The 21805-nt window shown below is 47.9% G+C and overlaps 1 protein-coding gene across 1 annotated transcript; it reads right to left on the reverse strand.

Annotated features, from left to right (window-relative positions):
• Nucleotides 1-448: 448 nt before the first annotated feature.
• TMEM86A (transmembrane protein 86A) lies at nucleotides 449-4907 on the reverse strand. Its single transcript, XM_015114655.3, has 3 exons — nucleotides 4776-4907; nucleotides 2380-2644; nucleotides 449-2014 (listed from the first exon to the last, which is right to left on the reverse strand). The coding sequence occupies exons 1-3, from the start codon at nucleotides 4794-4796 to the stop codon at nucleotides 1578-1580; spliced, it is 723 nt and encodes a 240-aa protein (XP_014970141.2). The 5' UTR covers nucleotides 4797-4907; the 3' UTR covers nucleotides 449-1577.
• Nucleotides 4908-21805: the final 16898 nt, after the last annotated feature.

Here is a 21805-nt window from a genome sequence, read left to right on the forward strand (position 1 = left end):
TCTAATCCCATTGCTCCCAGCTATTCAACTAAGCCCAGAGTCCAAGATGAGGGAGATGCTTGAAGGGAATCTGGATCATTTTGAAGGAAGCAGCAGGTCTCGAGTCGGGAGGGGAGGAGGTGGGCAGCAATAGGTGACACTGGATAACTAAAGGTCACCAAGGGTGCTGGGCACCTGTGCACAGGGGAGTACAACAAGGACAAATTTGGACAGTGACAAATACCACCCATCCCCCATCCTCCTAAACCACATCCTCACCTACACCAGGGAAGTGAGACACACTCCAACCAGCACAGTGTCACCAGAGCCAGGGAGCCAGCCTGGCACCAAGATGCACTGCCCAGGACTGTGACTAGGCTGTGAGGACAGCCAGAGCCCCTGGCACCATGCCCCGATGCCCTCTCCAAGATAGGCATGTGCCACACAGGCCCACAAGCAGAGCAGCCAATGGCTCTTGATTTTTATTTTTTTTCACATGGGCAGCAGAAGATGGAGTTGTCCCATCCTTGCTCCCCTTGCATTGAATGTGCCTTGGGTCTTAAAACCCCAGAGTGTCATTGCAGCCCCCTCCTCTTGCTCCTAGTGTAGGAGGGGCAAGGAGGAAAGCCCTGTGAGTATGTGTGTTGGAGGGGAGAGGTCCCAGCTCCCTGAGCCAGGCTCAGCACCCCTCAGCAGCTCCCTGAGGCCCTCTCTCTGTGAGACTTTTGACAGACAGACAGCAGGACAGAAACATATAGCAGAGAAAGACATAGGCAGACTAGGAGACAGGCTACACACACACACACACACACACACACACACACACACACACACACACACACAGAAGCTGGCCCCCTCCTTTGGCATGGTTCACCCTAGCCCTGGGGACAGGATCTAAGGGTGGTATATGGGACCTGAGCTTTGGGCTTGCCTGAGAGAGAGATGGGGCCACTTGAATTCTTGAGACCCCAAGCTCCGAGACCAAAAAAGTTCTCTCTCCTGCCTAGCCTGGATCCACACCTCTTCATATCCCCACCCACCACTTAGAGATTGAGATTGTTCAAGTAACAAGGATAGAAGAGGGAAAAGGGAGGCTCCACTCTCATCCAGTCTTCCCAACTAGGGGCCTGTGAAAGGGGCTCCTGGGTCTAAGTCTTCTCAGCACAGATTCTCCCATTTCCCTCAACTCTGTGCAGATGAAAAAGGGGAGGAGTGGACGAACCACTGCCATTGGTCCTAGGCATAACACATGGAGTCAGACTCTTCCACCTGGTAGGGGAAGGGGGTGTGTCAAGAAGCTGAGCACCATCACCTTCCAGGAGGGCTTTTGAAAGTCCTGATGGGGTAGAGGTGGGGAGATGTCTACTTCTGGCTCCAGTCAAGGATTAGGCTGGCTCTTTTAGCTCTCAGCATTGTCCTGGACCACGAGTTCCGCTAGGGAGATCCTTTTCCAGCCTCCCCACTCAAACTTGCAAATTCCTCAGGCAGAACCTGCTGCCCCAGGATGGCACTGCAGCCATCCTGATCCAGCTCCTGCAGCTTCCCAGGATCTGGGCCCCAGCCCCAGGAGGAGAGAGGGGTGACCGGACCCTGGCACCTCATTTGGCCTTGCTCAGTCTGTAGTGTTCCACAGGCTCCCGGCTTTCGACAGCTGACAGGGCGACGAGCATTTGAGCCGCATAGTAGGTGGACATGATGAGCGCCCGAGAGTAGGGCACAGGAAAACAGAATTTGTTGAGGGCGATGGTCAGGTCTGAGATGATAAAGAAGAGTGCACCACTGCCAGCTGCCAACTCTGTCCAGCGCCAGTCTGCCCCGGCCAGCCGCAGCCCTGCCATAGCTCGCCAGCCCATGAAGCCGATAAGGGCCACATAGACCCCCACCAGGTAGGTGAAGGCACCTGAGAGGCACGGGTAGAGGAGGGCATAGCACAGACCAGACAGCACTGCCATCACCAGACCTGTCCGAAGAGCCAGTGGCCGCATGCCAAAGGCCGAGGCGTAGAACATGTGGGTCACAGCAAACATCAGCAGACCTGGGGGTAAGAGGGGCGAAGGCAGCTGAGGGCAAGCTTGATGAAGAATGAGTAACAGGGTGGGGGTAGGGATGGAGTGGAGTGTTTGGGATAACCCAGCAGCTTTGCTTTGGGATAACAGGGGTAGGAAAATCTAAAGTTAAAGACCCCCACCCCAGTCCCCTGAAGGACTCTGGAACTGATCACTAGTTCCCCTGCGAGGTCATCCCCTAACAGGGACCCTCACAGTCCCTGGTCTCAGAAACCCTCAGGCTCCCCATACTCTGGTTCAAGAACTCCCTCTTCCAAATCTTTGCCCACAGCCCCAGGACCCCTCTATCCCCAAGCCTAAGGACTCCTCCCAGGCAACTACTATGGCCACTGACCATGCACGAAGTATCCTTGGTCCTGCCAGATGAGGAAGGCGTCACCTACAGCAGAGAAGACAAGCCCCACAAAGATGCGGGTGGCACTAGGGTGGGCCAGCAGGAATCCCAGGCCATGGGCCAGAAGGAAGAGCCAGAGGCAGAAGATGGGCAGGCATTTGATGAGGGTGCTGACCCACGACGGGCTAGATGAGGGCAGCCAGAGCACGAAATACACGCAGGTGGCCTTGAAGAACGGCACCAGTTTGGGTCCTTCACTCTTCACCTGGAGGACACAGGACAAGGGCAGCACTCAGAACCTGGGGGCTTAAAGCCAGCATCCTCAGCCTAGGCATCCACCCAGAGACACTCCCACCCATACCCCCACCTCACTTCCACCCCAACCTGAGAAGACTGACACAGAGAAACCCTGCCTGACCTGCCTGTACCAACCAGCAGGTTGTGGCCAAACCCATCACTGCCCTGAGGCTCAGTATACTAGGAGGGGGAAGGGCTCCACTGTCCTTGCTGTCTGCCTCCACTCTTGGCCCTGGGGCTGGGCCGGAATAGTCACTCACTGGGCAGCAAACAAACTTTGGAATAATGTCCCCTTCGGCAGCCTAGTGTGCTTCTCCCTTCCTGCCCCCTCCTTCTCCCTCCTCAGGGCCCCTTTGGCCCCCCTCTCTGCCAGCAACAGCCCCCAGCTGTCTGGAATGGAGTGAAGTCAGTAGGAAACCACAGAGACGCCCTGACTGGCCAACTCGTGATCCTCAGCATGGGGCCAGGGTGCAGCCTTAGGGCCCTGGCAACACCAGGTGTGTGCCAGGAATGTGGGAAGGCAGGCAATGCCAACCACCTCAGCCACCACAGCCTCTCTCTCCTCAATCAATCTGTTCCTCAGCCTCCACTCCACCTGCCCCAGCCTGAAGGTGGCATCAAGGGCAAGGAGAGCTATGCTAGGGATGCTGGCTAGACAAATGGACCCATGAGTTGGGAGCAAGAAAATTGTCCCTCAAACACCAAATATTTCAAGGATTGGGGGAAGGGAGGGTGTGTGTCAGTCAGTCTCATTTCCCAGAGAACAAGAACAACTCAAGCCACACCAGAAAGAGGCAGGAAGCGGGGGAGGGGTTCTCTTCCCAGCTTCTGATCTGGAGCCAGCAGACAGGCTGGGAGATGGGGAACTGAGAGGGGGAAGTTAGAGCAGCTGACTTGGTCTCAGCCGGATTAGCAGAGGGCAGCTAAAGAAAGGTTGTCCCCAAGGCCACTGCAGGCAGAGTCCAAGCTGGGGGTGGGGGCTGCAGCGATATTCTGAATCTGTGATCCTTGAAACTCCCTTCCTTGGGCTGCTAACAGATTCCTTGAGGGTGATATGGAGCAGCTGGGGTTCCCTGTACACCCACACTCTGCCTAAAGTGATTGTGTCTCTGGCTAAGTGAGCTGTCCAACACAGGACTTGGGAAACACTCAGACTCCCAGACCACCAGGTACTTAAGGACTAATCAGACTGTGATGATGAGGATTGGGAAGAGGCAGATGGGTGGGTCCAGGTTCCAAGCCTTTCCTTGTTCTGCCAGAGGTAAGAGCAGTGAGAAGAGATGACTTCCACTTCCCATGGAAATTAAGGCTGGTCAGGGTAGGGGCATGGTCAGGGTAGGGGCATGGTCAGAGGAGGAGGCTGGAGGGGATGCCCAGGCCCACAATGCCCAACAACCACCTGCCAGCCCCTGGGAGCATTAACCTCCGCTCCATGGCCTCTCCCAGCCCCATATTTTCTAGAAGGAGATACCAGCAGTAGCTGGGGAGACTCTTACAGTTATAGGGAAGCCAATAGTAGAATAAGGAGGATGGGGAGACGAGACAAAAGGCTCGAGCTGATAAAGTCTGAAAAGCAGGGGATGTCAGAGAGAATGCCCCCTTTTCCTCCAGCGCGTTATCAGCGCTCCTTAGACTCAGGGGCGTCCGCCAACTTGTTTACAAAATGGGGAAGGTTAGGAAACAAACTTGGGACGGCATTCCCAGGAGGTCCCTGTCATCCTCCCAGCACTCCCCGCCCCCACGCCTCCCCGTGGTCCGCCTACGCAGAACCCGGCGGCCGCCAGCGGTCCCCTCCCTCTCCCGGGCCCCGACCCCGCCGACCGGCGCCAAATACGTGGAGATCAACAAAGTCACGCTTCCGAGTCACGTGGCCAGTGTTTTCCTCCCTCCCGCGGGCGGGCTGGGGGCGAGCGAGGAGGGGCGCCGCGAGTCTGAGGAGCGGGGGACCGTGACAGCGCCCGCCTCCCGCCGGGGAACGCCGGCCGCCGCGGGACCCCCGCCCCGCCTCGGCCCCTAGCAGCTCGGCCTGCCGAAGTCCGGTGGCCAGGCCGGTGGGCTCCAGCCGCGCCGGAAACTGGCTCGCTCGCTCGCTCACTCACCACAGTGACCGGGGACACCATGGCGGGGGCGGCGGCAGCGGCTGGCACCCCGCTCCCGGCTGCAGCGGCCAGGACGCGCCCACGGCCAGGTGAGCCGGCGACGACTCTCCAAAGCGCGGAGGGACGGACAATACCTCCCGAGCGCCAGGCGCCCGGGTTCTGTCAGCTAGCCCCGTGACGTCACCGCGGCCAGGGCCAATGAGCGGGCGGGAGCCCGGGGGGCGGGGCCCGGCTGGAGGCGCCGGCCAGGCCTCCGGCTGCTGCTCGGAGAAACGAAGCATCTCCCAGGGGTCAGAAGGCGGGGACCCCCCAGACCCCGCCCCCTTGGGAGGCCGTGCCAAGGCGTCCACGGAACGTGAACGTGACAGTGATCCCAGTGCCTGGGTGAGGACTGAGCTTGGCTCAGAGACAAACACATTGCTGTCCTGGACGCACAGCCACATACATTTTCTCATAACCCAGGAGCAAAAGGCAAAGACAGATTCCCTTAAGCCTTTAAACATGCAGTCCACGCCGATACAATTGCAACTGGACCCACAACCTTCACTGTATACAAACACACATCCAAATCATCAGTGAACACAAAACATTCGACTTGAAAAGCGGCACGTATATAGGTATGCAGCAGCCATGGACCCATAATCGTAGCATATACATCACACATACAGAATCATATTTACCCTTAAGCACTCAACAAGTACACAGATCCAAAACCAATAACCACAAATTGGCATATATTCTCCGAGTAAGAATAGAAACATAAGGCCGGGCGCGGTGGCTCAAGCCTGTAATCCCAGCACTTTGGGAGGCCGAGGCGGGCGGATCACAAGGTCAGGAGATCGAGACCACAGTGAAACCCCGTCTCTACTAAAAATACAAAAAATTAGCCGGGCGCGGTGGCGGGCGCCTGTAGTCCCAGCTACTCAGGAGGCTGAGGCAGGAGAATGGCGGGAACCCGGGAGGCGGAGCTTGCAGTGAGCCGAGATCGCGCCACTGCACTCCAGCCTGGGCAACAGCGTGAGACTCCGTCTCAAAAAAAAAAAAAAAAGAATAGAGACATATACAGGGGCTCTACAGCAGCTCGTAGACCCATGACCCCAATATAGAAACAAACACAGATAATTGCCCTTAGGCACACACCTCTTACAACTCAGAGACAACTGCCACACATACAAGAGCACCCCAAGAATGACAGACAGGTAGACCTGAGTATACTTAAGGACCCAAAGAAGCGTGAGCCAACTTTGCCAAAAATACGTCCCAAGTTGATTTAATGTTGATTTTACGTAGACTAAACGAACACAAGCTCATTCTGAGCCGTGCATGTTCAGAATCATTGGAATTACATGGATGGAGAGGTAGGTGGCCAGATGGACTGAAATCTAGTCCCAGTTTTGCCACTTCCATGCTGTTAGATTGGGTGAATCACTTCCCCTCTCTGGTCTTGATTTCCTCTCTTAGAAGATGAGCGGGTGAGTTCTAAGGTTCCACCCAATTCTGACATGTATAGGATGGGGAAGAGGAAGGCCTGCTGGTTTTAGGAAATTTAAGTCTAGCAATCCTGGAGATGGAGATTTCAGCTATATCTCAAAGGATGGACAAGTGGTCTGTAATCTGCTGTAGAAGGGCAGTAGCTGTGTGTCAGGCTTTGGGAATTGATGGGAAAGGGGTGACCAGCCCTAATTAGCAGCCATAAAGGAGTTTCAAACATCCTTGCATGGTGACACAGGCCCTTGTGCTGGTCCTGAGCCTTGTGCTGTTTGGGCAGAGACCCACAGGCTGAAGTCTCCTGTAGGCCCCTCCCACAATGGGTCTCTTCCTTTGTCTTCTGGATCCTACCCAGTTTTCCCTAAAGTCCCAACACCCATTCAGAGGGGTGATAGTCCTCTTCTGGTGACGGAATTAGCAACCAGAGCTTCAGAGCCCAGTACAACAAGAGTGATAGTCAAGGCTTGGAACAGGGGTCACCCAGATCTTCCCCCCATCCCCTCCAGTCCCCTCCAGCATAGAGTTCTAAGAGTCAATGACCTCTGCCTGCTCCGCTTTCTTTCCAGTTAGGGGCTTCAGGGAGAGCACCTTACCATAATGAAGGACTAGAACTGCTGCCCCAGGGCTTTGTCATACACACATACACACACACACACACACACACACACTTCTACAAAGTGTGCTGCCTAGCGAGAACACTGGCTTGAGAGTTAGAAATGCCATTCTTAGCCCTAGTGCTTCCTTCTCCGTGACTCACTACTGTGGTTGTATAATTGAGCACATCATTCCATCTTTGGAGCTTCAGTTTTTTTCATGAATAAAATGGAGGAAATGGGCTAGTAGAAGGTGCAAATATTCCAGTTTTCTAGCCAAACCCTCTAACATCACCTGAGGGATAGTTCTCAAACAGAAATTGCCAAGTCAGGGCATTTTTCATTTCTCTAGACGTTAGTTTGCCTCTCTATAAAAATGAGAAGGTGGGGGCCGGGTGCGGTGGCTCACGCCTGTAATCCCAGCGCTTTGGGAGGCCGAGGCGGGCGGATCACAAGGTCAGGAGATCGAGACCACGGTGAAACCCCGTCTCTACTAAAAATACAAAAAATTAGCCGGGCGCGGTTGTGGGCGCCTGTAGTCCCAGCTACTCGGGAGGCTGAGGCAGGAGAATGGCGTGAACCCGGGAGGCGGAGCTTGCAGTGAGCCGAGATCGCGCCACTGCACTCCAGCCTGGGCGACAGAGCGAGACTCTGTCTCAAAAAAAAAAAAAAAAAAAAAAAAAAAGAGAAGGTGGATTATATCTGTGGTTCCTAACAAGAGGTACCTACCCAAGAGGTACAAATCACTTGGGAAGCTTTTAAAAACTTAGATGCCCTTGCTCCACCCAAGACCTACCAATTAGTGGCACAAGTTTTAAGAAGCTTGCACACACAAATACCTAACAATACAAAACATGAGACTCAGAACTCCCATCTACAGGGTTCCACTCAGTGCTTGATTACCCAGCAGGCAAACTAATCATACTCACAGGTCGCCTACAAAGCGGAGGCATCTACCCTCAATGCCAGTTTTTCTCCATTTGCCCTCCCACCACCTAGATTCATTCTTGGCTCTTCTCTACCCTGTTCTGGGAGCCTGAGCTCTATGGACTCTATCTGCAGGGATCACCAGGGCCCTGGCTTCTGGTTGGGTTCAGCCAGTGAAATTCAGAGGCAGGAGAGGAGAGCATGGATGAGTCCTGATGGACCAGACTGAGATTCTGGCTGTGGCCTTGCTTCTCCATGGCTACAGCCCCAGGCTCCCTCCCTATACCTTCAGGCCAGGGGTGGCAACAGTTTCCTGCTGTTGCTAGTCTTTTTTTTTTTTTTTTTTTTTTTGAGACAGGGTCTCGCTCTGTCACCCAGGCTGCCGTGCAGTGGTGTGATCTATGCTCACTGCAACCTCTGCCTCCTGGGTTCAAGCGATTCTCCTGCCTCAGCTTCCCAAGTAGCTGGGATTACAGGCGTGTGCCACCACGCCCAGCTAATTTTGTATTTTTAGTAGAGATGGGGTTTCACCATGTTGGTCAGGCTGGTCTCGAACTCCTGACCTCAGGTGATCCACCCGCCTCAGCCTCCCAAAGTACTGGGATTACAGACATGAGCCACCATGCCCAGTGCTATTGCTAGTCTTTAGATGCCTCCTCACCCATGGCTAGTTTCATCTCTGCAAATAGTCATTAACTTCTCTTCACCTAAATTATTGAGTGTGCCAGCACCCTGGCTGATATAGGTGCCCACAAAGCAGAGGCACCACCCTCTTCCCAAAGAGAAAGAGTTTATTCTGACTTCATTCACATGGTCAAGATTTGTTGTTTCAAAAATAAATTTTTATTTACTATTTACTAGTGTTTACTATTTATTAGTGTTTTTATTTTGAATTGCATATTGCAGGAGGCGAAAAGTGGGATATGGCTGTCTGAAAATGGGCATTTCTTCCTTATGGTAGGAACTGGCATTTCTTCCTTTCCAACCTATTAGCATGGCCCTTTTCACACAGCTTTGTAATTTTCCCTGTGCTTGTGAGCCCGTTCACTCACTCATTCATCCAACAAGTGTTTACAGTGCACCTAATACGTGCTAGCCACTGTATTAGGTGCTGGGGTGTAAAATATTGAGTAAAATATATTCTCTATCCTTATGGAGCTTACAGTTCATTTCAGACAGGCAAGTAAACAATTACGCAATGTGGCAGCTGACCTAATGAAGTATGAAGGTGTCACAAGTGGCATTAAAAAAGACATCAGAATTATAAATTGCACCTGGAGCAATTGCGGAAGCTAGAGTTAAATCTAGAAGAATGAGTTAGTCTTTATTGAGCAGACACCAATGGACATGCCATTCTAGGCAGAGGGAATTGCATGTGTACATAAAAGCACAAGAGACACACTGAATTCAGGGAAATACCTGTAGTACTGATTTGAGCTGGGGAGTGAGAAGGTGAAACTGAAGAAGCATGAGCCAATTCAGGTCTTGAAGGTTCTATTCAGCCAGGCGCAGTGGCTCATGCCTGTAATCCCAGCACTTTCAGAGGCCAAGGTGGGCAGATCACCTGAGGTCAGGAGTTCGAGACAAGCCTGGCCAACATGATGAAACCCCGTCTCTACTAAAAATTAAAAAAAAAAAAATTAGCTGGGCATGGTGGTGGGCACCTGTAATCCCAGCTACTTGGTTCAAGGAGAATCACTTGAACCCAGGAAGCAGAGGTTTCAGTGAGCCGAGATTGTGCCACTGCACTCCAGCCTGGGCAATAAGAGGGAAACTCTGTCTCAAAATAAATAAATAAATATGAAACTTCTACTAAGAAGTTTAGACGATGTAGTAGATGACACTAAACCAATTGTCCTCTGTTCCTTAGCATCTCCAATTGTGCCCGCTGTCACCCACCAGAGACATGGGCAAGGCACAGACATGATGACGCATCATCATTCTGGGCTTGCCTCACTTCCCCCATGGGGCTTCTTCTCACCCAGTGCTCTCCTTCATCTCTGACCCCTGTTGTTTTGCCACAGGATATTTTTCCTCACTTAGTTTGTCCTGCTTGAAATCATAATCCAGTCCTAAACTGGTTATCTTATTCCCGACCTGATGCTGGATCTCAGCTAATTTCTTTTCTGTTCCAGGCCTCCAGAGCATTTTTGTTTTTGTTTTTGTTTTTGTTTTTGAGACAGAGTCTCACTCTGTCACCCAGGCTGGAGTGCAGTGGCGTGATCTCGGCTCACTGCTGCCTCCCAGGTTCATGCCATTCTCCTATCTCAGCCTCCCGAGTAGTTGGGACTACAGGCGCCCACCACCACACCCGGCTAATTTTTTGTATTTTTAGTAGAGATGGGGTTTCACCATGCTAGCCAGGATGGTCTTGATCTCCTGACCTCATGATCCACCCGCCTTGGCCTCCCAAAGTGCTGGAATTTCAGGCGTGAGCCACTATGCCTGGCCTCCAGAGCACTTTTAACCAACTCTCAGGGTTACCACCCAAACCCGATTCTACCCCCACTGCACCTATAGATATGGTGAAGAAATCAGAGATGTTAAGGAGGGTGTGACAAGGTCAGATGTTCTGATAACAGTGTGAGGGCGTCAGTTGTTGAGTTGTTAGGAGTGAGCTGAATGTGTGTCAGCCAAGTGGAGAATGTTTGGGTGGAACTGGATACAAAACTAGGGCTTGGGTTCACAGGGAAGATTTGGAAGTCTCAACCATACTGAAAGTCTGTGGATGTGATGAACCAGAGAGGAGCCTTGAGGGAGTAGAGAAGAGGACTAGAACAAGTACTTGGGGGACAAACATGTAAGAGAATCGTGGAAAAAAGGAAAAGAAGGAAGAAGACAAACACACAGATAGATAGATATGCTGAGAATGTATCTGGCACACCCAGATATACCTAGTTCCAAGTATACTCACAGGGAAAGAGACAGACACACCCAGAGAAGTACATGTTCACAGATGATCTGTGGGTTTTGTGGTTTTGTTCCCTCCCTCTGGAACAGGTGGCAGGTGCTGGTTCTGCTTCCCCATTGTGGTGGGCCAGAAGCTTTGAAGATAAATGACCGTGAACCATCACCATTACTGACTGCGTGCCCCATGGCCCAGGGTCTGTGGGAGGCTCCACAAACCCAACCCCAGCCCAGGCATTCCTCCAGGTCCCTCCTGCCCTTCCTGCTTACAGGAATCAGCAGCCTAGAATCCTAGGCTGATTCCTACTGCCATCCATCCTCTAACAACATCCATTCTAGAAGGCCTCTGTCATGCTGAAGCCCGCTTGGGTCAGGCAGGTGAACCCTGGAGTGGTCGATGTGGTCAATGACGCAGAGTCTGCCCTGGAGGCACTTCGGAAAAGGACAAAGATTTTAGCAGAACTTTTCTTCCAGACCCTTGGTGAGGGTTAAATATTGATGCCGTCCTGAGATCATATGTGGGGCAGTGTACCTAAGGACATTCCGGGCTATCCGGTTAGCCTCTGGGCTTGGGGCCAGGCAAACATGGGTTTAAGGCTCTTCTTCTACCTTGTGGCATTGGCAAATTGTTTAACCCTCTGAGTTTCAATTTCCTTTTCTATAAAATAGCAAACCTGGCAGGGGTGGCATGAAAGGAAGTTTGCTGATGCATGTACCATTAAGGAAGGAGACCACTACTACTCCTGCTGCCCTCCTCCCTGCACCTTGCCTAGTTCACAAGACAGGAGGAAAGCAAGAAAGAAACAAAAGTAAGATAAATAGCCAGACAACCTTGGCACCACCACCCGGCCCCAGGAGTTAAACAAAGTAATAATAATAACATCAACCCCTGGCCTAAGCTACTTGTGTTATCTGTAAATTCCAGACACTGTATGAAAAAAGCATTGTAAAACTTTTTGTTCTGTTAGCTGATGCATGTAGCCCCCAGTCACGTTTCCCACGCTTGCTCGATTTATCACGACCCTTTCACGTGGACCCCTTAAAGTTGTAAGCCTTTAAAAAGGCCAAGTATATCTTTCTCGGGGAGCTTGGCTCTTAAGACATGAGTCTGCGGATGCTCCCAGCCAAATAAAAAACCTCTTCCTTCTTTAATCCGGTGTCTGAGGAGTTTTGTCTGCGGCTCATCCTGCTACACCACAGCCAGCATAGCCCCTTACCCACAAGATACTTACTCTTCTTTCCTTTCCCTTCCTTTGCCTATTTGTTACTGGAAAGGGATCCTGATCAAGACCCAAAAAAGGGTTAATGGACCTTGTGGAAGAAAGAATTCTGGGAAAGTCCATAGAATAAAGTGAAAGCAAGTTTATTAAGAAAGTAAAGGAGGCCGGGCGCGGTGGCTCAAGCCTGTAATCCCAGCACTTTGGGAGGCCGAGACGGGTGGATCACGAGGTCAGGAGATCGAGACCATCCTGGCGAACACGGTGAAACCCCGTCTCTACTAAGAAATACAAAAAACTAGCCGGGCGAGGTGGCGGGCGCCTGTAGTCCCAGCTACTTGGGAGGCTGAGGCCGGAGAATGGCGTGAACCCGGGAAGCGGAGCTTGCAGTGAGCTGAGATCCGGCCACTGCACTCCAGCCTGGGCTACAGAGTGAGACTCCGTCTCAAAAAAAAAAAAAAAAAAAAAAAGAAAGTAAAGGAATAGACCAAGCATGGGATTACATGCCTGTAATCCCAGCACTTTGGGAGGCCAAGGCAGGCAGATCCCTTGAGGTCAGGAGTTGGAGACTAGCCTGGCCAACATGATGAAACCACGTCTCTACTAAAAATACAAAAAATTTTTGGCTTGGTGGTGCATGCCTATAGTCCCAGCTACTTGGGAGGTTGAGGCAGGAGAATCACTTGAACCTGGGAGGCAGAGATTGCAGTGCACTAAGATCAGACCACTGCACTCCAGCCAGAGTAACAAAGTGAGACTTCATCTCAAAAAAAAAAAAAGCCAGTGCAGTGGCTCAAGCCTGAAATCCCAGCACTTTGGGAGGCCGAAGAGGGCAGATCATGAGGTCAGGAGATCGAGACCATTCAGGCTAACATGGTGAAACCCCGTCTCTACTAAAAATACAAAAATCAGCTGGGCGTGATGGCATACACCTGTAATCCCAGCTACTCAGGAGGCTGAGGCAGGAGAATCGCTTGAACTCGGGAGGCAGAGGTTGCAATGAGCAGAGATCCCGCCACTGCACTCCAGCCTGGGTGACAGAGCAAGACTCCGTCTCAAAAAAAAGAAAAAAGAAAAAGAAAGCAAGTGAAGAAATAAAAGAATGGCATAGCCATAGGCAGAGCAGTGACAGGGGCCGCTCAACTGAGTATACTCATAGTTATTTGTTGATTACATGTTAAACAAGGGGGGAATTATTCATGAGTTTTCTGGGAGTGGCAGGCACTTCCCAGAACTAATGGTTCTTCCCGCTTTGAGACCTTATAGAGTAACTTCCTGACATTGCTATGGCATTTATTTGCAAACTGTCATGGCCCTGGTGGGAATGTCTTTTAGCATGCTAATGTATTATAATTAGCATATAATGAGCATTGAGGACAACCAGAGATCACTTTTGTCACCCTCTTGGTTTCAATTGGTTTTGGCTTTCTTCTTTACTGCATCATGTTTTATCAGCAGGGTCTTTGTGACCTGTATCTTGTGATACCAGTCCTGTCAACATCATATCCCATCCTGTGACTAAGAATGTCTTACCTCCTGGGAATGCAGCCCAGTAGTTCTCAGCCTTATTTTACCCAGTCCCTAATCAAGATGGAGCCACTCTGGGTTTTTTTTTTTTTTTTTTTTTTTTTTGGTTTTGGTTTTGATTTTTTTGAGACAGAGTCTCGCTCTTGTCGCCCAGGCTGGAGTGCAGTGGCGCAATCTTGGCTCACTACAACCCCCGCCTCCTGGGGGCTCAAGTGATTCTCCTGCCTCAGCCTCCTAGTAGCTGGGATTACAAGCACCTACCACAACGCCCAGCTAATTTTTGTATTTTTAGTAGAGATGGGGTTTCACCATGTTGGCCTGGCTGGTTTCAAACTCCTGACCTCAAGCGATCCACCTGCCTCGGCCTCCCAAAGTGCTATGATTACCAGCGTGAGCCACTGTGCCTGGCCTCAGTCACTCTGGTTCTAATACCTGATATATTTCTCCCCTTCCCTTTACAAGGGGACCCTTAATTCTAAGGGTTGTAGAGGGACAAAGATCCATCTTTTGCAACTTCTTCAGGTTGAATAAAGGTGACGATATTCTTGCCTTACTATTAGGATCTTCTGTATCCAGGGTAGAGAGGAGCTCAGTCAGAAAGCACTGGTATGCTGAGGGCCATTCATAACTCTGAGTTCTGACAAAAGGTGAAATCAGGTAGATTAATAAGTATTCAATTTAAGAAAATGTTGACTAAGCTTATCCTGCATTCCTACACAAAGAGTACAACAGTAATATATTCCACAATAGTAAAGCAAAATAAGTAAAACTATCCCAAGTAAACTAAATAAGAAGGCTTTCCATGAACTGGGCAACTGGTGGAACCAAGCTGATATGGAGTTGCTAGCTAATTCTAATCAGAATTATATTCATGCCAGAATTAGATTCAGAGATTGACATTACCCATCCCTCTTATCTCTTTTTTTTTTTTTTTTTTTTTTTTGAGATGGACTCTCAATCTATCACCCAGGCTGGAGTACAATGGCACAATCTTGGCTCACTGCAACCTCTGCCTCTCAGGTTCAAGTGATTCTCCTGCCTCAGCCTCCTGAGTAGCTGGGACTACAGGTGCGGGCCACCACACCTGGCTAATTTTTGTATTTTTCATAGAGATGGGGTTTCACTATGTTGGCCGGGCTGGTCTCAAACTCCTGACCTCATGGTCCACCTGCCTCAGCCTCCCAAAGTGCTGGGATTACAGGCGTGAGCCACTGCACCCAGACCCCTCTTGTTTCTTCTGAGCTGCAGTCAGAGATCACTGGTTGGTTCACAGGAATAAGCAGGGTCAGTCTAAATTGCAGAAAACACTCAAAAACAACTGATGAGATGAGAATTTAATAACAGGTGTACTGGCCAGGTGCAGTGGCTCACGTCTGTAATCCCAGCACTTTCGGAGGCTGAGGCAGGTGGATCACAAGGTCAAGAGATCGAGACCATCATGGCCAACATGGTGATACCCCATCTCTACTAACAATACAAAAATTAGCTGGGTGTGGTGGCACACACCTGTAGTCCCAGCTACTCGGGAGACTGAGGCAGGAAAATTGCTTGAATTCAGGAGGCGGAGGTTGCAGTAAGCTGAGATTGCGCCACTGCACTCTAGCCTGGCGACAGAGCGAGACTCTATCTCAAAAATAAATAAATAAATAAATAAATAAATAAATAAATAAATAAATAAATAACAGGTGTACCATAGTTGTGGAAACATATTTTTTCTCTCTCCAGTCTCCCATTTTTATTAAAAACAAATCATAATGGGACAAATTTCCTTGATTATACTTGGCCTGATTATTTGCATAAAGCACAGCAAGAATAATTATTCACCACATAGGCTCTTTTTTTTTAATTGGCTTTGATGGAACTTTGTTCCATAAGGAATCTCAGTTTTTAAAGACTTGAGCCCAGCTATGGGTTTATAACACCAAATAGCTCCATGAGTTGGATAAATTTCATACCTCTTGAGGTCCCAAGATAACTTAGAGCTACTTGGCCAGTCAAAAAGTGACATTCCTTACTTGTCACAAGTCAGGAACCCTGTACAGGGACTGTGTATACAAGGTATGAGGCCAGTGTTCCCAAGGGGCTTTTATTGGCTCTGTAAGTCAAGTTTGATTCCTGAAAGGAGTCTGGTTGTATCAGAAAGCATGCCATTCCAGTCAAAGCCTTGGTAAAATAACCAGTGTCTCCAATTGTGTCCTTTATAAAAGAAAGCAGATTCCTATTGCACTTATGCAAGTAACTATATTGCCATAAGTTAAGAATGCTCACAAATAGTTTTCAAATTCTGGAGCAATCAACTAGAGAGAAAGAGGCATGCTCCAAATTTTCCTCACAAGACTATACTTTTGTTAAAAGCTATAAATAGCTCAAAAGAAAAGTTTTCTTGACTCTGAAAAGCAAAACAGAAAGGATCGGAAATGTTTTAAGCAAAAAGTCATAAAAAGATTATTTTGTTCTTGTATTAGTTCAGTCTATGCAACTAACCCCTGCTTTGCACAATATTTATGTACACATTAGTTTTTCAAGAGAGTCTTGGAAGTTTCTTCCTCTCTATTTTGATGGTCCATTTTCCACAGTTATCAGAGACCTGCATTCAAGAGCATCTGTCATAATCCTATAGCTGATTATATATCGCCTTTTAGGCTGGGCATGGTGGCTTACACCTGTAATGCCAGCACTTTGGGAGACCAAGGCAGGCAGATCACTTGAGGTCAGGAGTTCAAGACCATCCTGGCCAACATGATGAAACCCCATCTCTACTAAAAATCCAAAAATTAGCTGGGTATGGTGGCATTTGCCTGTAGTCCCCGCTACTCAGGAGGCTGAGGCAGGAGAATCGCTTGAACCCAGGAGGCAGAGGTTGCAGTGAGCTGAGATCACACCACTGCACTCCAGCCTGGGTAACAGAGTGAGACCCTGTCTCAAAAAAAAAATAAATAAATAATAATAATAATAATAAATAAACCACCTTTTAAAGAGAATCAAAACAAGACAACAATTATCTGTGGACAACAAAAAGTCTTAGGGGAAAGTCAAAGACACAACTGACAAGGAAATTTGCTTACCTTTGTGGCACACAATAATTTAACATAACAATTGTAATTGTTGCTGATAGCATATACTAAGTCATATCAGAATTATAGTTTATCATAATTTTGGAATGCATACCAATAACATTTATACAAATACAGTCTAAAGAAAGCAAAACACCATTTCATATTTGACAGTGCTTCCTGAATGATTTTTTTTTTTTTTTTTTTTTTTTTTTTTTTTTTGAGACGGAGTCTCGCTCTGCCGCCCAGGCTGGAGTGCAATGGCCGGATCTCAGCTCACTGCAAGCTCCGCCTCCCGGGTTCACGCCATTCTCCTGCTTCAGCCTCCCGAGTAGCTGGGACTACAGGCGCCGCCACCTCGCCCGGCTAGTTTTTTGTATTTTTAAAGTAGAGACGGGGTTTCACCGTGTCAGCCAGGATGGCCTCGATCTCCTGACCTCGTGATCCGCCCGTCTCGGCCTCCCAAAGTGCTGGGATTACAGGCTTGAGCCACCGCGCCTGGCCCCTGAATGATTTTAATATACCAAATAAGCCAAATATGACATTTTTGGACTTTAGGGGACTAGTATCTAAAGGATTAATTAGGTCAGAAAATCATTTGATTTTGGAAACTTTGTCAAATACCGAAGGTTTGAAACACCTGATGCTATAAAATCAAGTCCTAGGTCTCCATTAAGTCATTTATTTAGCCAAAATGGTAACTCAAAAAGGCAAAAAGCTTTACTCATTTAGAGAGGAAAGACTTAGCTTTCTAGACAATCTATCTCTTTTCTTTCCCTTATTTTTCCTGTAGTTTGTTCAAAAAGCAAATAAAAATATTTCATTATCTTTTACTGTTACATGAAAATCTTGTTCAAGAGATAGCCAAATTTCACCTTTGCATTAGCATACCATTAACATCAAACCCAATTCTTTTTTTTTCTTTCTGTTTTTTTTTTTTTTTTTTTTAGACAGAGTCTCACCCTGTCACCCAGGCTGGAGTGCAATGGCATGATCTCAGCTCACTGCAACCTCCGACTCCCAGGTTCAACCAATTCTCCTGCCTCAGCCTCCCAAGTAGCTGGGATTACAGCAGGCACCACCACACCCAGCTAATTTCTTGTATGTTTAGTAGAGAAGGGGTTTCATCATGTTGGCCAGGATGGTCTTGAACTCCTGACCTCATGATCCACCATCTCCACCTCCCAAAGTACTGAGATTACAGGTGTGAACCACGGCGCCTGCCACCCCCCTTTTTTTTTAAATTGAGACAGAGTCTCGCTCTGTCACTCAGTCTGGAGTGCAGTGGCATAATCTCAGCTCACTGAAAACTCTGTCTCCTGGGTTCAAGCAATTCTCATACCTCGGCCTCCTGAGCAGCTGGAATTATAGGTGTGTGCCACCACACTCGGCTAATTTTTGTATTTTAGTAGAGACGGTGGTTTCACCATGTTGGCCAGGCTGGTCTTGAACTCCTGACCTCAGGAAATCCACCCACCTCAGCCTACCAAAGTGCTGGGATTATAGGCATGAGCCACCATGCCGGGCCCACGCCCAATTCTCAATAAAACCTTATAGACAAATAATATCCAATCTTAATCAGTTTGACCATAAGGTAAGATTCTCATAAATCTTTTTAATAACTCTTAATTTTCTATTAAAGAGCAGATCAATGCTCTAAAAAACCCCTGTTGTGCTTTTTTTTTTTTTTCTTTTGAGACGGAGTTTAACTCTTGTTGCCCAGGCTGTAGTGCAGTGGAGCGATCTCAGCTCGCTGCAACCTCTGCCTCCTGGGTTCAAGCGATTCTCCTGTCTCAGCCTCCCAAGTAGCTGAGATTACAGGCACATGCCACCACACCCAGCTAATTTTCGTATTTTTAGTGGAGATGGGGTTTCATCATATTGGTCAGGCTGGTCTCAAACTCCTGACCTCAGGTGATCCGCCCGCTTCTGCTTCCCAAAGTGCTGGGATTACAGGTGTGAACCACCACGTGCAGCCCTGTTGTGCTTTTAGTCCAATGTTCAATTTATGTAAAAATCGAATAATACCCCTTTAACTTTAGCCATATGTTCACACACAGAATTTTTTATAAGGTTAATCTTTTACAAACCTTTCACAACTTGCTTAAACATTCAGCTTTAACCTATCTAACTTAAAACAATCCTTTAACTCTCTAAACTAGGCAAAAAAAAAAAAATCCACATTCCCATGCCTTCTTATAATCTTTTACCAAAAGCACACTCTACTTTCCTTACACACATTGCATGTAAAATTGTTTTTCCAGTAGTCTCAAGTACATGCTACACTGTGAACTCTTAGCAACTTTTATGTTTGATGAAAACCCTGGTAAGTGATTTTAATTATGTACCAGGTGTGGAGCCTAGAACACTAGACAGATGTGCAGATAAGGTCTGACTCTTTCCGGCATATGTTAGGGGACGAGGCTAACTCCACATATCCCCAGGCCTTATCTAGAATCTAATGGCTCCAAAGCAGGTAAGTTGAATAATTTTCTTTTTTTTTTTTTTTTTTTTGAGACGGAGTCTCACGCTGTCGCCCAGGCTGGAGTGCAGTGGCGCGATCTCGGCTCACTGCAAACTCCGCCTCCCGGGTTCCCGCCATTCTCCTGCCTCAGCCTCCCGAGTAGCTGGGACTACAGGCGCCCGCCACCGCGCCCAGCTAATTTTTTGTATTTTTAGTAGAGACGGGGTTTCACTGTGGTCTCGATCTCCTGACCTTGTGATCCGCCCGCCTCGGCCTCCCAAAGTGCTGGGATTACAGGCTTGAGCCACCGCGCCCGGCAGTTGAATAATTTTCAAATGGCGGAGAAGCAGTTTATGACCCTAAAGAATTTAGCAAACCTAATATGCGGTCTGCCTAATTTAGACCAAATGTCTGAATTATGAAGACATTTTTAGCCAATAATCTTTAAAATTGTCTTTATTTCCCAAAGATTACTAAAGTCACATAAACTAAGTACAGTTTTTACTTTTCTGAGAAAATATTTGATTTAAATGCTACTTTTCAAGCCAAATTAGAGCTCTTTTATATAAACATCACACACACAGCACACATAATACACAGACAGACAGAAGATTCAGTAGTTGTAAGATTTTTTCATTTGTCAGTTTTTGTTTCTTAATTAGATTGCTGGCTTCAGGGTGAAGCCCGTGGAGGAACAGGGCCAGGAAAACATGCAGTTTCTAGGGCGTAATAAGCAAACGCAGCTGGAAGGTAAAACAGATCCCCAAAACCAAGGGTCCCATTTCTATAGTGGATCCTGGATCTCCAAAAGAAAGAAACACTACAAAATAAGACAGTGCGATGATTTTACAGTGCCTTTTATTTCGAGGCAACCCAAAGCCAATCAGCCCATTCTGTAATCAGCCCATCCCCTCTGAGAGTCTTATTTCTCAGTCCAGGAATGGAGATGTTTCCATATCTTCCTGGTAGCCAGGAGCATGCTTCTTTCAGTCAAACGTGCAAATAACTAAGTATTTCCCCATAATTGCCATTAGCCATCCCTAAAAGTATATTTCCTGCCTAGTTATTACACATCAAAGCTCTCTTATAGTGTGAAGTAATTTCTGATACCCCCAAACATAAAAATCATCAGATAACCCAATGCAACACAGAACAAAGCCTTGGATTTTGAGAGGGATCTTTCCACTCTCAATTCCTGGGGTTTCACAACGAAAACAGAGGTTTTCCCCAAAACGTGCTTATAAGAAGGCATGGGAATGTGGTGCCTCTGTTTTTCCAAAGGAGTCCCAGGCTGTTAGAAAGTATCTTAGGTCCTCTCATGTGTGCATCAAGAATGGCAAGAAGATGAAATGGAGAAAAACAGTTCAGTTGACTGAGAAGAAAAAAAATTTTTTTCTTTGGGAAAATAAGATCCAAGAAGAGAAGAAAAACACAAAGGCCTTTTAAATATGTGTACAGCTTGGATATATGCTTTTAATTAAACTGACTTAACCAAATTTCTTATTAGCAGACTCTAGCCAGGACAAACAGCCAATATTTCTGGCTTTTGAATTTTACCAAAGGTAACCTCCCATAAGCCTTAACTAAGGTTACGACTTAACCACGGGTGTACAAGCTATTTTCAAAGAGGTGGTTAGTAGTTTTTACAAAATCTAGAATCTCCAAAGGTAACTCAGAGAAAGGAAGGTTCAAGAAGGGAAGTCAGAAGTTGTTCATGAGAATCAATAAGTGGCAAAGGTCACATAGATATCAAACCAGAAAGGATTCATTCTCTCAACCAGGAATTGAACCCAGGCTGCCATTGTGAAAAGGCAAAGCTTTAGCTACTAAGCTACAGCATTGGGCAGTTTCCATTGCTCTTCCCAGAAGGAGCCTAGAGCAGTCAGTCTTGAGCTTGCAAAGGCTTTTAAGTGCTTGAGATAATTTCTAGAGCAAACTATAACATGAACTCCAAAATTCCTATCTTCTTGATGGCAGAGAACAAGAGAAAGTATTACCACCTGGTTATAAGGTCAAGCTCCCAAGGACATAAAACAAGATAACAAGGAAACCTTATCCCATTTTTTTGTCTGTTTCAAGGACTTGCAGCAAAGCTTATATCTGACTAGTTTGCTGGGCCAGCTAGAGTAGCAGGTTTATAGAGGTCTTAAGCCCACATCCTATTCTATGGCACACCCTTTCATGACAGGATGGCAAAGACAAATTCAAAACACAAAATACACCAGATTCACTACAGCTTAAGACTAGCCTCAGAAATCCATTTTCTTATTAATCAATTCCCTTGCAAGAGAGACAGTGATTTTTATCATTTATTCAACAGGTTTGCACAAAGAGGTCAGAAGTCTGACTGGTAAGAAATTCTTACCCTTTTGCCAGGATGCCAGGTTTCTGGGTTCCCTTTTTCTCTAAACGACTTTGATGGCCCGGCTTGCTGCACCATAGCTATGGGGGTCAAGCCACCTTACAAAGGAGAATCATCTTTTACCATTTTATGGAATCACAGGCAAAAAGCCTCTTGATTTTGTAAGATGCTGCCCAACGGGTTGCATGGGGTAACCGATTTACATTTTCTATTCCAGCCAGAGAAAAATATGTGTGACAGGCCTGGCATGGTGGCCCATGCCTGTAATCCCAGCACTTTGGGAAGCCAAGGCAGGTGGATCATGGGGACTGAGGCAGGAGAATTGCCTGAACCCAGGAGGCAGAGGTTGCAGTGAGCCAAGATCGCACCATTGCACTCCAGCCTGGGTGACAAGAGTGAAACTCCGTCTCAAAAAAAAAAAAGAAAAAGAAAAATACGTGTGATAAAACCTAGACATTAGCCACTCTGCTTAGTGCCCATTATCAAACTAGC

This window comes from Macaca mulatta, chromosome 14, assembly GCF_049350105.2.
Source record: "Macaca mulatta isolate MMU2019108-1 chromosome 14, T2T-MMU8v2.0, whole genome shotgun sequence".
Classification (NCBI taxonomy): domain Eukaryota; kingdom Metazoa; phylum Chordata; class Mammalia; order Primates; family Cercopithecidae; genus Macaca; species Macaca mulatta.

Bases quoted from the DNA above. Each gene is read 5' to 3' on its own strand.
- TMEM86A (XM_015114655.3), bottom strand. From the start codon at position 4,796: ATGGTGTCCCCGGTCACTGTG. The intron at 2,645-4,775 runs GTGAGTGAGCGA...TGTGTCCTCCAG, and splicing joins TGGTGTCCCCGGTCACTGTG to GTGAAGAGTGAAGGACCCAA. The intron at 2,015-2,379 runs GTCAGTGGCCAT...TCTTACCCCCAG, and splicing joins CCAAGGATACTTCGTGCATG to GTCTGCTGATGTTTGCTGTG.